Below are 18,079 nucleotides of genomic sequence, written 5' to 3'. Positions count from 1 at the left end.
AAGGCTGTTCTCGGTGGTCTCCGGGCCCTCACTTCCGCACCCCGCCCAGGTCCTGTCTGGCCCAATAGACAAGAGACTGCGAGTCCGGCGACCGGGCTAAGCCAATGAGCGCCGGCGGGGCGGGGAGAGCGGTGGCCGGCGTGTCTGTGGCAGAGGCTAGGGTACGGGTAGGTTTTCTGTGTCTGTTGCTGGCAGTACGGACTGTTCCGTCTCACAACGACTGGGTTTCTTCCGTGTTGCTCTACTTTCTGTGCAGAGTTCCTCCGCTCCAACCAAGCCCCTTTTTCGTTCAACCTACAGAATCCCCCTACCAGATGGGATCAAGGGAGAGCAGTATTTAGATTGCAAAATGGGGGAATTGCGGCTGTCTCAGGGTAATTTGGCTGTCGGTAAGCCAGGTCTCAATCATTCCTCCACTTTAGGGGTGCGAAACATTTAGTTTAATTCAGGACTTGGCCTCCTCCAAGTTATTGAATTTCCTTTAATTAGAAGTTAAAAAGTGGCACTTAACTTTGTTCCTGCATTTTTTCGTCGCTTGCAGCGCAAGCTAGCCATTCTGCCAAACTAAGATTTTCTTTCTTTCTATGGTTCTCTCTTTCAAGTCCGTTTTTGTCCTGTATGCTATTAAAAGGCCGGGATTCTTTGCTTGTTGTGGGCGAGGGGCCGTCAGAAAACTATCTGCTCCACTGTCGCAAAGCAATAGTTTTTATGGTCAGAGGCTGAAAGCAGTTCGTGTTATGTTTTGGTTTTTTATCTCTTTTTTACTACAATCATTTAAGTCACCTAACCAGCACTCACCTACCCACTTACTTTGTAAGTACCCTTCCCACTCCAATCCGTACCACATTTCTTGTAATTTAACTTGTTTATCCCCAAGAGATGAACTGTATGTTTATAACTTTTGCTCTAGAATGATTCTATGTAACTTTGGATACATTATTTCACAGTTTCCTCATCAGTAACATGACCATAATGGGGTGTCTCACCACTGGATGGGAGCCCCCAAATGTGGAGACACCATCAGGTGGACAATGGCCCTGGAGGTGAAAAAATGTGTATGAGGCAGAACAAAGGAGATAGAACTTTCTCGAATACACCACAGGGGAGCCAGGGACAACACAGCACAGCAGAGGAGAGGCAGAGGGAGAGAAAATTTTGAGCAGCCTCCAAGCCCAGCATGGAGTCTGACATGGGGTTCCATCCCAGGACCCTGGGATCATAACCTGAGCCAAAGTCAAGAGGCAGATGCTCAACCAACTGAGCCTCTCACGTGTCCCTGGGACTGTTTTTAAAGGGGGAAGATAAGGAGGTATGGTGAAGTACTGAATTCTCCCTTTTTTGGTAATTGTGCCTATTTGTAAGTAGCCCATTGGTCAGTTAGGGCCTATGGATATTTTGAGGTGGAACCCCTGATGGGCCTGTATTCAGCCAGGGGGTCTCTGTGGGCCCTTCTTATACTCCATTGCTCAAGCCTGTTTGCTTGAAAGCAGCCTGTGCACATAATAGTCCCTACTTCCTAGGATGGCTAACCGGTTCAAAGCTCTTAGGGCAGAGCCTGGCACGCGGCAAGCATACATACACAATAGCTATTACTGCAGCTGCTGCTGTTATACTACTAGTACACTATTTCATCATCATTCCCAGTTACTGTACCTCCGTAAACCCACTAAATCCTCTGCAGTCTTTTAAACACCTATTCTAACCTTAATCTCTTCACATGCCTATATCCTAACAATGCAAAATCCCTCAATTTTTTTTTTTTTTTGGATTCCCCTAATCAATAATCCAAAATAGCCTACATCTTGACAAAAACATATTTTCAAAATGTTTTTTCTTAGACACATATCTTTGCTTCAAACTATCATACCCCTATGATATTTTTTATTCTTAAGGGTTTTTTAAATTAAATTTGCCATTTCCAAATGAAACGAAACAAAAGGTATATATTTTTCTAGAAACAACTAGTTACTGAATATTTCTTTTCCAACACAATAACAAAACAAAACTTGTTAAAGATTGCAGACTTGGTTTACTTTGAAAATACCTATGAAATCACATTTAAAATCATCTTCAGTCGTTGACTAGTAATTCTGTAATTGGGAATCACAGCTGCCAATAACTTGGGATCTTACATGGGGACCATCCTTTGGGAGTGTGCAATTTGAGGACCAGTCTTCCGCCCAAGGCTTGGGTGGGGTGGGAATAGGGACCACCAAATGTCAAGTGGGAGGAGGATAAGGCATAGACTTGGTATATGAAAAATTTTCTGAATTGCCTGTCTTCCATGGGTTGCAGTTAATTCTACCTGCTCTGTGTTCAGACACTTTGCCCATTTTGAGGCTTCTGATTTGCCCCTGCCCAATCCCTAATCACCAACTTGATTTATTCACTTTTATCAACTTCCAGCTCACCATTTAATCTCCCAGTTCAAAGCCTGTATGGGCTTTGTTGTTCTGAGTTCTCCATGTGGGTCTGAGTAGTGTTCTGTCAACTGTCCTCCCATCCCTGCCCAGTAGTTAGGGCAGACCTTGCAAACACAGCCCAGTGTTTCCAGATCTCCCCAACCCAATTCTCTGTCTTTTCACTAAAGGGATGGTTTTTCCTCAAGCATAATTTTAGACCTGCTGTTCTGACTTGGACTTTAATGGCCTTTTATTAATGAGCAGCTGTTCGTGGTTGAATACAGATTATAAAGTCACATTCATTTCTCGATCAAGCAAAACAAAGCCTCGCGGCTCACAGAGTGACAGTTTTGAATAGATACGTTTGAAAGCAAAGGATTTTCTGATGATAATCTTAATGGATTGTTTTATTGATCTTTCTATTCTAGAGAATCGTGCTTGCTTTCAAAATAATACATTTTAATGTTCTGGAAAACTAACTTATTTTTTAATATCCGTCATCACCATTTAATACATAATATCAGTTGCTTAATAGAGAAAACAGAAAGTCTGAAGCAGCTTTCTTATTTTCTGTTAAAGGAAAACTGACTTTCTGTGAAGGATTTAAATATTTTCCATCACAAATATTACTATAGTATATTCAATTGGTAGTAATTTTTATTGCTAAATACAGGAAGACCCAAGGTTTAAGAATAATTTAGGGTTAAACAACTTAACCTTTAGAAGAGGCCTGGATAGGAATAGATAAAAATAATCCATGTCTTTTATTAGAAATGGATTCAGGGGCACCTGGGTGGCTCAGTTAAGCAACCCCACTCTTGATTTTGGCTCAGGTCATGATCTCGTGGTTGTGAGATTGATCCCTGCATTGGGCTCTGCATTGAGCGTGGAGCCTGATTAAGATTTCTCTCTCTCTCTCTCTCTCTCTCTCTCTCTCTCTCTCTGCCTCTCCCCCTCTGCCCTTCTCTCCCACTTGTGCTCTCTCTCTAAAAGGAAGGAAGGAAGGAAGGAAGGAAGGAAGGAAGGAAGGAAGGAAGGAAGGAAGGAAGGAAGGAAAGAAAATGGATTCATTTAAAAAAGATACCCTTAACTCTTCACTTCTGTGTTCCAGTAGTGAGGTTCAACAACATAATACCTCTTTGGCTAATGTCCATGTTGTTATTAGAGCTGTAATATAGTTCAGCTATATTATGAGTTAAGTAGATGTGATCTGAGATCTGGAAATGTAAGGTCATTTATTATTTCTAAGGGTAAATGTGTTAACATGCTGACAACCAATATAAAGTAACAGTTTATAACACAATCTGTTTCGTATGTGAATTGAAAACTTAAAAATGAAACAACACTGAATGAACAATGAAAGCCTAATTCATTCAGCTGTAGCATGATGGACATGGTGGCTTCAGCCTTAAACACATTTGAGCTTAGTTTTCTCATCTGCAAAATTAGATTAATAATTCCTGCCTTATAGGTTTAATTTGCAAACTAAGTGGCATAATGTATGTGGAAATGTGTTGGAAACAAAGCAATAAGGTCAACGAAAGTTTTATCATCTTCAAGTCTAGCAGAATCTTCTTTCAGCTCACAGCAGGGCATAGTGCTTCCAGGAAAAAGAGGAGTGAATTTTCTGTTACCAGCAGCCAGAAATAGACATGTTTGTTAGTAACATATAAAAAGGGGGAAAGAAGAAGGAATGCTAAATTTTAAAGTTACATTCTGAGTACATCCCTCAACTCCTTTGCCCTTTTGATTTTAAAAACAGAGGGGGAGGGGTGCCTGGATGGCTCAGTTGGTTAAGCATCTGACTCTTGATTTCAGCTCAGGTCATTATCTCACAGTTCATGGGTTTGAGCCCCACAACAGGCTCCGGGCTGACAGTACAGGGCCTGTTGGGATTCTCTCTCTCTCCCTCTCTCTCTCTGCCCCTCCCCTACTCGTTCTCGTTCTTTCTCTCTCTCAAAATAAATAAATGAGTACTTAAAAAAAAAAAAAAAGAACGTGAAAACAGCTGTTACAAGGAAAGCACCTACAACCCTACCTTCTCCATGCTTTTTCTCACTACTTCTGGGATATTGTGCTTCTAATAGTATCTGTTACCAAGTTTTGTCCATTCTTTCTTCTCAGTATCTATCATTTTAGCACACCAGAATTCTCATAATCATCTCTAACTAGTCTTTTGTATTTTATTTTTTTCTTTCCTCTAAATTAGCTTGGTACTTTGCTGTATGATTAATATAAATATTTTTAAAGCTTCTTCACAATAAAGGTCCTGTTCAAAATAGAGATTTGCTGTTGTCCATCAATTCAAATTCACTTGGAAGGACATGTGTCTTGATTGTTGCTTTTTAATCTCTTCATTTCAAATTGCTGCTCCTGGATCCCCCTGTGACCATGTCTGGCCCTTTAAAATGTGAGACATACCATCAATTCTTATTAAAAACATTTCTCTGTATATACTGTTTTAATATAAAAACTTAATATATTTATTTTCTGTCTTCCTCAGGAGAACTTATATACATAAAAGGTCATCTGCCTGAATAAATTACTGTAAAGAAAAGCCAAAGGAAAATACTCTTGCCACGTAACTGGACACACAAATAAATATCTTGTTCAAAAGGAATTATTTTTTTCTGCTCATAGGCTCTGAGCCCATTACCATAGCAACCACAACTTGTGTTGTCTAACTGGATGTGAATTTTATACACTGTTATTTGAAATGTTAAGGCAGTAAGTGAAGATAAAGTGCAATTTCTATAATATTTGGAAGGACTTGTTTATCTCAAAAATCTTGTAAAGTTTCATTGTGCAGCCTACTCATTTGTTTAATGAAACAGTTTATTCAACACTGACCATCGGCACAGCGTGTGCTAAGCATGTTAGAGAAGTGAAAAGCATAAAGAACACTTAACCTGGAGGAACTTCTCTAATAAAATCAGCTTGTCATGGGTAAACAGAATGCCTGAAAGAACAGTTTTTTCATAGGGAGTTATCTAATTTTAGAACAATCTGATCATCATAATTACAGTAGTCTATTAGGACCTGTAAGTAAGACAGCTAGAGGCTTGTTACAGCTGGTCAGATTGCCCACAAGTATTCAAATACCTATTGTAACCCCTACAGCAGGTACTTTTCCTTTTGGTCTTACAAATGTGTTTGTAGCTACTCTCTGGAGAGGTGAGTGTTTCCTTCATTGGAAGCTGAACACTTCTTGGCAGCTGGTACTGGCCTGAGGAAGCTGAAAATGCCCACTGATGAACATGGAAGAAAAGTGTGATGGTTCACCTGTTTCAGGTAGGCTTCCTAAACCAAATATGCAATGGATTCAGATCAAGGTTTAAGCACTTCTGTTTTGGAGGATACAGGCAAAAACTTCAAAGATATATGTGATATTTTAAATTATTCTCTTGCCCTGGTATTATCCCTGCCCACATCCCTGGATGGGAAGGATTAATTCCCTGTTCTCTTGTTTCTTTCAAGAATCTTCTGAAACCAGGAGATACGTCGTTTAGGTTTAGTATTTCTGCCAAGTAACAAGGAAACCGTGCAAGAGCAAGGGCTGGTAATAGGGCACCACATTGTCGGGGACTCAAGCTCCTTGCAACTGAGCACTCAGGGGCTGGCCTTTGTCTCCCTGGCCCAAGGACACATCTTGTTCCACACAGCAGAAAAGGATGAAGAAAAGGCAAAGCGATGCCTAACAGCCAGTTTTTAACTTTCTACAATATTCCACAAGATTATTTCCAGTTTTATAACTTACTACACAAAAGTTGGTCATTCCTAATGGCAAGGGAGATGGGGAATTAGTCTTTATTCTAGGTGGCCTGTACCCAGCCTAAGAGTCTATTTAATTAACACTCACAGTGTTTATTACATGCTAGACCTTGTTCTGGTGTAATAAGAAGTCTAATGATTTATTGGGCCAGGGATTGACATGATATAGGCAACATTATGGTACTAAAAATAGCAAGAGTGGCTACCATTTACCACCTACCACCTGTTAGGCACTATTATTGAATTTCATATACATGCTATCATCAGTCCTCAAATACCACACTGCAAGGTAGATATTTTCCACATTTTACGTGTGAAGAAACCGAGAATGAGAAAAACTAAGAACATGCTTGAGGCCATAGAGGTCAAAAGTATAAACCTAGAATTTGTGTCTTAGACATAAATACGTTTTATGAAAAACTTCTTCAGAATGAAACACTTTCCAGTGCTTGAAGAAAAGTGAGAAGCAGTGAAATGTTGCCACTTGGTTCTGGAGGTAGATTGAATCCTAGCTTTACCATTGGAAGCTCTGTGAACTGGGGCATTTTATTAAATCTTTTTAGGTTTCAACAGTGTCCTCATCTGGAAAAGGGGGCAATGACTTCACAGGGTTATTGTAAGGAAAGAGTCCACATAGAACACTCAGCATATGTCTGACACATAGTAAGCATGTGGTGAATCTTTATTTATTGTTATTGTTAGTAGTAGTATTCTAATTTTTTTAATGTTTATTGAGAGAGAGAGACCGAGCCTGAGTGGGGGAGGGGCAGAGAGAGAGGGAGACACAGAATCTGAAGCAGGCTCCAGGCTCTGAGCTGTCATTATAGAGCCCCATGAGGGGCTTTGACCGCATGAGATTATGTCCTGAGCCAAAGTCGGACGCACAACCGACTGAGCCACTCAGGCACCGCAGTGGTAGTAGTAGATGCACCGTCTGGGAGACACTGCAATGATCAAAAGTGATAGAGCCTAGAAAAGAGTAGAAACAGTAGTACAAGACATAAATGTTTTACTTATCAGAAATATAGGAAGACATTCTTTTTTCTTCTTTCTTATTAACTTATCCTGTTTCTTACATTGAGCAAAGTGGAAGCATTATATTTATTTTTATGAATTTTTCACATCGTGGATAGAACAATCCTAATATACCAGTAAATAGCCACTTCTAACATTAAAAAGTATTTCTAAAAAATTAAAAATGAATTTCTAAGACAGCATTGTTCAAAGAAACATTTTTTTTTAAAGGTGGCCAGCTTATGAATGAAGGCTATTTAAAACCTTTTTGTCTAGGATTCTTAACAGCAATGAGTCCGACACCAATCCATTGCGTGCCTCAAACCTCTGAGCTTCCATAAGCCTAATTAAAATCCTTGTCTCTTGCTTTGGCATTGCAAGCTAGTACATCCAATCCTTTCCCTTTGCAAAGGGTCTCTCAGCATAGCTATTTCCAAAAAACTGCTCTCCAAAAATCCTCCAATCTACTCTTCTGGGCTACCTACTTAAAAAGGTTGTACATCTTTGTTTGGTAACCCCCCCCCCCCCCCTTTAAAATGTGTCCTAGCCGAAACTTCTATTTTAATACCTAGTTAAAACTGCATCCCTAGGACCTACAAAATAAATCCAAGCTCCTCTGATGGCATGGCACAGAAGACTGTTGTCTCTCCTTCCAGCCTTGCTTGGTGCCGTTCCTTATGTCAGATTGGTGTTCCAGTAACATCAGACTGCTTGCTGATTTCCCCACATTCCATGCTTCATTTGTCCACTAAACAGCGAATCAGGATCTACTAGTGCTGGATGTTTTGTTACATGGCAGGAAGACATGCTGCATAAGGAGTGCCCTGCCTTCAAGGAACTCACCATCTACTGGTGTTCAGCCTTCGTTCTTGCCACCACACCTCTGCCAGGACTCTCTTCCTTCCTTGGTTCATCTCATGCTTTATTCCTCAACACTCATCTCAGGCATCACCCTTGAGCTGTGGTCCTCACATACTGTACTGCATCAGTGTTACCTTTTTCCAGGACTATTTCCCCAACTACTTTGTGAGCTGGTAGAAAGTAGAGACAGCATCTTATTCCCTGTAGTCTTCTCACTAGAATGTCTCATATCTAGTAAATGCTAAATAGATTTGACTAGATAGATAGATTTGATTAAATAGATTTGTTCAGTTTGACTGAACAAAATGCCAGGTTTATACAAAGATATTTGGATTTGCTACCTGGTAAATGTTTACTATTTTTCTTAACCAAGATTAACAATGAGGTGGGGTGAATATACTAGGAAATGGCAGACAGAAGAGAAAGGTCTGAAATTTGTTGAATGTTCGCAGCTGTTCCCAATGCTTCCTTAGTGTTGTTACTTGCTGGAAGGTAACTTTTCTGAGTATCAGTTTTTCTTGCTCTGGACATAGCTACAATGCCTTTATTGATAGTTCTTCTTCAAAATTAAGCATTTCCTTTAGAATTTTCTGAGTAAAAAGTACAATTTTCATAGTATGAGAGCTTTTGGTTAACTTATCTACATTAATTATGATTTTTTTTGCATTCCCTTATTTTATTCTCTTAAAAATACGTATTTCTTGTGCTATAGCATGGGGTTGTAGGAAGCTACACTCATAGCTGAGGCATTTTTGAGTGGGAAGAACGTAAGCAGAGATAATTTGGGCTTTTTCCAAAAGTTTGCTCCAGAGACAACAACAAAAACTCTTAGAATGGTAGCCAGGGTTTGGCAGGCCCAGAAATTCAGGGCAACCTAGAATTTACAGGATTACTATAGATCTGAAAATCAGCAACTTTGTCTGAAAAAGGTATAAAACAAATCTCATTTCTCCAAAATCCTAAGAAATTAGAATGGTTTAGATCATTGGAAATCAGAGCGTCATGAATGGATAAAGGAAGTCAGATCCCCCAGTACATACACAAATTCAAAATGCTTCCAATCTGATCTAAAAGTGGGTAAGTCAAAACTAGACAAGCTCTTGCAAACATAAAGGACTCTATGATTTGTAGGTATAGCAACTTGGAGGTGGCATATCTGCTTCCAAATCAAAGATTTCTTAAAGTTTTTTTTTAAATGAAATAAGAACATATGAATATAAGGAATCAAAAGACTTATATTTTGAATAAATTTGATTTTTGTCATGAAAGCTAATTAGTACATTTTATATATTATAAAAATATTTTTCGCTTATTTTCTTGAAAACGCTATAGGCTTTTTCTTGTTGCGCAATAAAATAGCTCGTAAAAAGCAGCTCTTGTGTTTTTGTTTTCAGCCTGTTCTTCGGAACAGCACACTTTTAGTTGCATCCTGAAACGTGAAAACAATACAAGTATTTTTTTAAGTAGCAGTAACATCTAGTGTGGTTTAAAATATGTTTCATTCATTTAACATTTCTAATATTTCATGGTATGGTTAATAGGGCAAAAGCAGTACGAAAAAAGTAGTATTTCAAAGTTGACCATGTATTGTTTGAATCAATAATGACTCTTTTTGTGGAACTGGGGAGAGACAATAATGGTGCTTAAATTTTGTATTTTTCACATTCAAGATGTCATTTTATTTAGTGGAACTTCATGACTTTCTTACAAATAGAAGTGTTAATTCAGAATGCAAAGTTATAAAAATCCCAGCATTTCATTTCATTAATAGTTGGTATGGTGTGAATGCACCCCACCCCCAAATTCCTACATTGAAAACCTAACACCCAATGAGATAGTATTTGCATGTGGGGCCTTTGGGAGGTGTTTAAGTCCTGAGAGTGGAACCATCATGATGGGATTAGTGTTCTTATAAAAGAGACCCCCAGAGCTCCTGAGGCCCTTCTATCCTGTGAGGGCACCATCAGTGACCTAGCAGTGGGCCCTCACCTCACCATGCTGGCACCGTGATCTCAGACTTCCAGCCTTCAGAACCATGAGAAATAAATTTCCAGCCTCCAGAACCATGAGAAAGCCACTTAGTCTGTGGTATTTTGTTATAGTAGCCCAAGACTAGGACAGTGGTGTTGAAATCATTTTATGTTTTAATTGAAGGATAGATTACTGAGCAATTATTTAGTAGCAAGGGAGAAGATGTTGATTAATTTTTCTATCTGGAGAAAAAAAGTCCTAAAGAAAATGCCAAGAATAGGGGCGCTTGGGTGGCTCAGTCAGTTAAGTGACTGACTTCGGCTCAGGTCATGACCTTGAGGTTCATGGGTTTGAGCCCTGCATTGGGCTCTGTGCTGACAGCTCAGAGCCGGGAGCCTGCTTTGGATTCTGTGTCTTTCTGTCCCTCCTCTGCTCATGTTGTCTTGCTCTCAAAATAAATAAACATTCAAAAGAGGAAGGAGGAAGGGGAGGGGGAGGAGGGGGAGGAGGAGGGGGAGGAGGGGGAGGAAGGGAAGAAGGAGAGGAGGGGGGGAAGAGGGGGGAGGAGAAAATGCCAGGAACAATATTATTTACTAATGACTTGAAAATAGAATTTTCTGAATTTTATATAATTCCAAAGTTTTTGGGAACAAGCAGGCTGAAAGTCAGTGAGGATAATTAGAAAACAATGCATTTAGTGAGTAAATACAAAATGCACAAAGATATACTAAGCAGTAGTTATACCTTATAGTTTAATGCTTCTGAGAAGAAACAAATTCAAGCAGTACCTGTCATGCTATTGTAAAATGGACGTCTGGTTTTGCTTCTTTTAGAATTCTGGCTTTATAAAAATACAATAACTTGTGTGCTGATCATTTCCCTCTTGTCCCTTAATTCTAAACCCACCCTTATTCAGCTATAAGAGGCCAGGACTGAGTCTCTTCAAACCACACTTCTCCCTTGACAGCTGTCTCCTAATTAATTTCTGCCATTAAGAGGAAAGAACAGATAATTCCTGTTTGATCATTGTTCTTGAAACCCCAGCCTCCAGTTTGTTCTGCTACTCCCAGAACCAGCCTCAATGTGTCCCTTCATCCTGACCTTATCTATGTTTAAATTTAAATTCTGGTCTTGGCTTTTATTGCTTGAAATTCTTCAGTATCCTTTTAAATTATTACCCCATCTCAAATTCTTCTTAAATCTTTCTTTGGATTTTGATTATTACTCAAATATAAGAATCTAATTAGGTATCTTAAAACTTAGAATATTTATCATCTTTTGATATTTGGAGATCTGTATTGGTTCTGTATAGATCAACCTGATTTTTTAAATTTTATTTTTAATCAGGGTGAAATCCATATAACATAAAATTTAACCATTTTTATTTATTTAAAAAATTTTTAAATGTTTATTTTTGAGAGAGAGAGAGAGAGAGAGAGAGTGAGTGAGGGAGGGGCAGAGAAAGAGAGGGAGACACAATCTAAAGCAGACTCCAGGCTCTGAGCTGTCAGCACAGAGCCCAATATGGGGCTCAAACTCACCAACCGTGAGGCCATGACCTGAGCTGAAGTCGGGCATTTAACCAACTGAGCCACCCATGCACCCCAAATTTTAACCATTTTTAAAGTGGACAAGTAGCTTTAGGTATGTTCACACTGCTGTGCAACCAATCTCTAGAACCGTTTTCATCTTCTTAAATCTTATCAGTATTCTTTATGTGATACTTTCATCTCATTAATCTGTCAGAAACTCTTCATCATTCCCCTATTAGATCAACTGCAAACTGATTAATACCTGCCAATCTAAGCTTTTTACTGTTTGCCTATATTACCCCAACTCAACATTTCCTCCTATGTTGACAGGCAGGACTTGTCCCCCTTTTAATATTTAAAATCAACTAAACCACATTTTTAGCACCTATGATAAATACGGTATGTGATCTTATCTTCTGAGTACTCACAGTTTATTTAGTGAAGGAAGGTAGATTTGAATTTGTGTAAGTTTAATACAAGTATACCACAGGAAAGGCTATAATAATGGTAGAAACAAAGCATAACTGGAGAACAAGGGAGAAGAGAATTACATGTATTAGCGAGTGGGAAGAAAGAAGGGAAACCTGGTGGAGGAGCTGGATCTTCAGCAAGGCCTGGCAGGATGCCATGAGCAGAGAAAGCCCAAAGGGAGGGAATACGTAGGATGGTAAGAATCTTTTCTAGGAATGATTTGTCACAGGAGGAAATCTTCAAAACTGACTTCAGGACCTTTGGTGTTGATTACAATTTGCATGTAGTGAGGAATCTTTGAGGATCTGACATGACAAATCACTACATGACATCACTACATGTCATAAATCTGACAGCTATATGGAGGATAGGCTGAAAGTGAGGAGTTCGGAAGCAGGGAATTCAGGAGGCTATTATAAAAGGTCAAGAAAGAAGTAATAAAAAAGAAGAAGTTGTAAGTGGAGCCCCAAGACTTTAAAGGAGGAACAGATCTGTAACATTATGGATGGACACAGGGCAACTTGAAGGGACATGGAGCTTGAAGGAAAGAAGCCTAAGAAGTATCAGCCTGAGAGATGAGAAAAATGACCTTGGCATTAGCTGGGATGGGGTACACAGCACCCGGTGGCCCTAGTGATTGGTTCAAGAATGGATGTGTGACCCAAACTAGGTCAATGATACTGCTTTGGGATTTTGCTGAAAGTGTCGAGAAAGTCGTTTGCTCTTTCTGCATTAGCTGCCGGGCTGGTAGAACATACGTGAAGACACAGGTGGTACCCCTGCCATGAGGTTTGGGGGTGGTCAGTCTGCCTGAGAGTGAATCTACTACCATCAAGTAGCATGGAGCCCAGAGATGGAGAGACATAATTTTTGGATGACATCATGTGAGTGCTTAGGTCTAGTTATAGCAGAAATCACAACTGGACTTCTCAGTTAAGTGAGTTCATTTTACTGCCTAAACCAATTCAAGCTGAGCTTCTACCCCTTGTAACTGAAAGAGAGCCCACCATTATCTTCTCATTCCCCACATTCCCATATGCCGTCATGTAATGTGAATAACACTTCCTGTAAGGTTGTCTTTATCTCTACCACTGAAGCTATTACTTTCTCAATGGCCAAGACCATGTCTCTGTGTTCCCAGTGGTGTCATGCACAATGGTTGTGCCCTTGATCTCTGTTTAGTAAACATTTACTGGAACCTCAGTATGTGGAGACATACACATACATTACATAAGAAATGAACTATGCTTACCTAGATTTATGTTCAAAATCAAGACTGTGGCCATAAATGTTTCCAAGAGCAACACTCTTCCCATCAGACAGCTAATTACTACAATCACTGTCTGCGCAGCTGTGCTCACAGTCGATGCTTTGCCGCTGCTACTGTCACTGCTGCTGCTGCCACCATTGGTGCCACCACCACTAGCGATAGACTGTGCTGGTAGGCTCAGAGTCCCAGATTCCACCTGGGCAATATCATCCAGTATAAATTCAATCTTATAATTTTTTCCTAGGAAGAAACATCATTATAGAATTTGACTTCCTTTTATAATTTGTTTGTTTTCACACAGACCCAGTTGGGTTTTCATTGACTTAAAAGTACTGTATAATTCCTAATGAAGTATTTTTGGAAATTGAGCCAAATAGATTCGTTGAAGTATAAACACGCATAGAGGAGGTCTCAGAGTTAGAGTTCCAACTGCCCATCAACTGTGGGCAGGGGAAATCTGGCTAGATTTTCTTTCTGTAGCATCAGTACTTGCTTCTTAGGGATATCTTCCTAGTGCTCACGACTAGAGAGAGGTTGCTTAAAATGAGGGACAGTAGGGAAAGGAAGTAAAAATACTGAGCCTCTGTTCCATCCCTGGATACTTGGCCTGCAGTAGAGAAGCCTCAGCCTCAGCTGGGGGAGATGGGGGTGGATGCCGAAATACTAAACTTTTTATTTTGAAAAGTTTCAATCACAGAAGAGTTGGAAGAATAGTACAACAAAAACCATATGCCCTCCATTTTGATTCAACAATTTTACTGTTTTTCACACTTCCTTTAAGTCAGATGCTATTTTTGTGTTGCACGATTGTGACCCTTTCTTCTTACTTCCATGCAGACAAGCTTAAGGAAACTTTTTAGATATTTTTAGAATGTGGAACATAAAAAGCTTATCCAAATATTTTTTAATCCATATGTTAAATCTCCCCGGTTTTGAACATGAGATAACCAATATATTTTTCCTTGACATAATTGCTTCTACAACTCCTGCTGTCATTAATAATGGCTACCACACCGAGTTTGCAATTCTTGTCCAAACCTGAAGTTTTCATTCCTCGCCTTCTATTATCTTTTTTTAAAAAAATCATTTCTGTTTTCTTTCTTTGCCTCTCTGTCCCTTCATCCCTCCCTCCCCCTCCTTCTTTCTTCCCTTCCCTTCCCTTCCATCTCCTTTCCTCTCCTTCCCTTCCTTTCCCTTCCCTTCCCCTTCCTTTCCTTTCTTTCAGAGTATAGTTAGATCTTGACCTCATTGTGCTTTCACAAACAACGCCAGTGCATTCTGTAACTTTCAAGACAGACGGTCCTTGTTCTATAGAATTTTCTGCCACCATTACAATCCATGACAATGGCGTATTTAACTCTTTCCTTTTTTCAGTTTGAAAAAAACTGCAGTTTCGTGGCAGGCGTATTTTTTTCTTAAAATGTACTGTATTTTCAGTACGTTTTATATATACTGTGAGGAAGCCCAAGAGAGCCTTGTGGAGAGGCCACTCCCTGCAGGAGAACTGAAGAACCTAGCTAAAATCCAGAATCAAAACCTTAGGGATATGATTTCAGTCAAGCTATCCCAGCTAAAGCTCCAGACATCACTGAGCAGATATAAGCCATCCCTGTCCAAATTCCTGGCCCACACTGTTGTGAGCAAGTGAAATGGTTGTTGTTTGAGCCATTAGATTTGGGGCTGGTGTGTTATGTAGCAATAAGAACAGAAACAAGCACTTTATATCATATAGGTTGCCAGGTAAACATGTCCCAAATGTTGTTATCCACTAGGAATACTATTTTTTATCCAGATTGCTCAAAGATGCAGATTCAGCTGTTTACTTTATTCTTCTTCCACCCTTTTCTCACTTAATTCTCACATCCCCATTTTCTGTGTGAGAAACCACAACCCATACCTCCTCTCTATCTTGGCCCCTGCTTTGCTTCTTATTGAGCTAAAAGCAGAAGAGGGTGTGGGGCCACACTGTCAGGCTCTCGGCTGATCTGCAAGGGGATTTCCTACTTCCAGTAACTATGGGGGTTGCCTACCAGAAAGAGTTACAAAAACAATGCTTTGTTATTTTTTTCTCATGTGCTTTGTTGTTATTACAATTTTATAGTGGTTAATCTACAAACTAGATAACTGATCTAAAGATAATGAAGAGATGACTGTCGTTGGTGTTCCTTACTATATACAACCAGAGAACTGAGACCGTACACTTGATGAAAGTAAGAAAGTAGGACAGCAGGTAAGCAAGCAAGAAAGAGATTAGAAGCAATCAATGGCTGTTCTCCACAGCAGTCAGATAAATACTTCGAGGGAAGCTTTGCACTAGGAAGGAAAATTTAGTGTATAAAAGGGGAATGATATTTTGTTATCGCAATAAAACACCAAAACTTATATTATTGTTTCAGCATTCCAGTGATACTGGTTATTTTGGAACATTGCTATTTGGAAGTGGCACTTTGAAGAACATAACATCCAGGTTGGGTTTTTGCCACTGGGTACCATTTGGGTCCACCTTCATGAGGCAGTGGGCAACCTTCTCTTCACCTGGGTTCTTGTTAAGTGCCTCACTTCCCAGAAGAGGATCCCAGTTCTACTACCATTTACACTGACTCAGAAAGACTTAGGCTCTGCCCTTAACCAGCAAGTGTATAGGGTATTCTAGGTACCTGTCTAGGATCACAACTCATTTTCATTTGAGTCCCATCGAACACTGGGTTGAGATACTGCTGCCTAGTAGGCAGACCAAGCTTGTCTGGTTTAGGGTACCATCAAAGCAAGAAGAAGTAAAAAATAAGAAAAAAGATATTTAGGGGCAATGATTTTTGTCTTTGATATTTGGTTGATATGAAAAGAATCAGACTATTATTGGAATTTCTTTTACTTATTTTACTCTTCACTTTTTACCTTTATTCTCACCTTTAGTATGTATATATGTGTGAGAGAACAGTGGTAAGAAGTGGGGAGTACCAATATAACTTTTCAGAAGTTAGGGCCTATAAAGTTCTTAAATGGGCCCAGACTAATGGTAAACAGATTAACAGAAGCCTGTCTCAAGTATAAGTAATTTATCTATTTCTCTTTTTTAGATACTCTACAATCTATCACCAGTAGATAGTCTACAATCTGTTTTGGCCTCAGTAGGAAGGCTTTTACCAATTGGAGTTATGCCATCAACCCGTATAACGATAATATAAGAAACATCACAGTGGAAGTTATAACTATTTATTGTAATATTGAAGATATCACTTCATACAGATTCATTTGGTATACTTTATGAAAATTCATAGGACACATTTGTTCTGATCTCAGAGCAAGTTATAATTCTCTGCAACAACCGGTTTGTTTACTGGTTTTTCCTGATGGGCACTGTGGAATCACAGTGTGGAATCACTGAAAGCCTTTGTAATGGCTTTCAGAAAGCTTAGAACCCACTTTTCAGTCCAAATCTGAACCCCTGCATGGGGCATTAAAGTTATATTAGCCTATCTTATCCTCCCTTTTCTTCAATTTGAAAATCTATGTATTGCTTGTTTTTATTATAAATGTAATGCATATTTAGTGAAAATTTAGAAAAATCAACAAATGGATAAAAATATGAATCATGATATAATTTTGATGCACAGCCTCAGATTATCTGTTTAATTTCCTTAATTACCTATTTTAATTTCTATTTTGTTTTGGATACTTTTGTAAGCTAGATGTTATCTGAAATGTTCTCTGAAACAAGGCAGGTATAGTGTTCCAATTTCTATAATTTATTGATCAGAGTATTATAGAATGCTTTGTTCAATTATAATTATCCCTATTTGTGGATGTATATGTGAAGATCCAAAATAGTACACTCACCTGTTCTAAGAAGAGTAAGGTCTGTGTAGTTGGCCCAGCAGCTGCTGAATGGAATTGTTGTATTTCCACTAAGACCAGTGATGTGGTTATTATTGGAGTCCTTTAGTATGGCCTTCAAAGTCAGTGAAGTAATCCCAACTGATACACAATCACCCTAAAGAAAAAAGTAATAGAGAATTATAATTGTCCTGTTGCCATGCTTTTTTTTTAAGATATGCAAAACTATATTATTTAAAATGCCTCAATACAAATTTGAAATCTGTAGAAGCTTCTCCTGTACAAGGAGTTCACAAATATGGGTGGGCAGTGGAACAAGTTCATTGAAAAGGAACATTTTTAAAACAGTAAAATATGATATCCACAGGTTTTAGTCCAGTTTTCAAGGGGTAGTGAAATCCTCAGGTTGCCAGCATACCAGGATTACAGAAGTTGGCTCACCTTCCAGAATTTATAGCTTAATTCCTTCACTCAGTTAAAGCTCTGGGTTATAACTTACATCTGAATCTACTGCCTTTACTGCAGGTTGCTGAGAAAATGGCTGTCCTGGCTGTGCTGCCACGGGCTGAGTGATCACTGAGAGCGAGGACACAAAGGCCACATGATGAACAGGAAATGCAAACCTTTCAACTGGTTGGGCAGTCACCTGTAAATTAACGGTCATGAGTGATGAAGTGGTTTTCACATGATAAATTACAGTCAGTAGCAAATTCATCTTAAGCCAAGTGTAACATGTAATAAGCGTAAAAATATGCTTAATATGTGAAATTAATTTTCTTAAAATATTTCCCCCTGATCAAATTCATGAAGCACTGTTATAAATATTCAAAGAAAATCACATTTTATACCAATAATAATTTTTTAGAAGATATGCTCCTTTTTCAACTACTTTATCATTTTAGTATACCATTAAAAACAGCCAACGTTAATTAGAAAGACATGCTCTCTAAATT

General features: G+C 39.0%; 1 protein-coding gene and 1 long non-coding RNA gene across 2 annotated transcripts in view; one reads left to right on the top strand and one right to left on the bottom strand.

The window, feature by feature from the left end:
* Nucleotides 1-39: 39 nt before the first annotated feature.
* LOC131494448 (uncharacterized) lies at nucleotides 40-17,760 on the top strand. Its single transcript, XR_009253407.1, has 4 exons — nucleotides 40-389; nucleotides 4,653-4,812; nucleotides 4,906-5,693; nucleotides 17,652-17,760. It is a non-coding gene; the product is annotated as an uncharacterized LOC131494448 (long non-coding RNA).
* The window catches only part of PKHD1L1 (PKHD1 like 1), a 159,903-nt gene continuing 151,089 nt past the window's right edge, over nucleotides 9,266-18,079 (bottom strand). The window contains exons 75-78 of the mRNA XM_058698855.1: nucleotides 17,626-17,772; nucleotides 17,130-17,283; nucleotides 13,275-13,532; nucleotides 9,266-9,477 (exon numbers count right to left, since the gene is read on the bottom strand). Coding sequence (XP_058554838.1) covers nucleotides 9,467-9,477; nucleotides 13,275-13,532; nucleotides 17,130-17,283; nucleotides 17,626-17,772 — 570 coding nt within the window. The 3' untranslated portion in view covers nucleotides 9,266-9,466. The remainder of the gene's footprint in view (nucleotides 9,478-13,274; nucleotides 13,533-17,129; nucleotides 17,284-17,625; nucleotides 17,773-18,079) is intronic.

The sequence above is a fragment of the Neofelis nebulosa genome, chromosome 14 (genome assembly GCF_028018385.1).
Source record: "Neofelis nebulosa isolate mNeoNeb1 chromosome 14, mNeoNeb1.pri, whole genome shotgun sequence".
Classification (NCBI taxonomy): domain Eukaryota; kingdom Metazoa; phylum Chordata; class Mammalia; order Carnivora; family Felidae; genus Neofelis; species Neofelis nebulosa.
The sequence above is the reverse complement of the archived record's forward strand: the minus strand, read 5'-3'. Positions and strand labels throughout refer to the sequence as shown.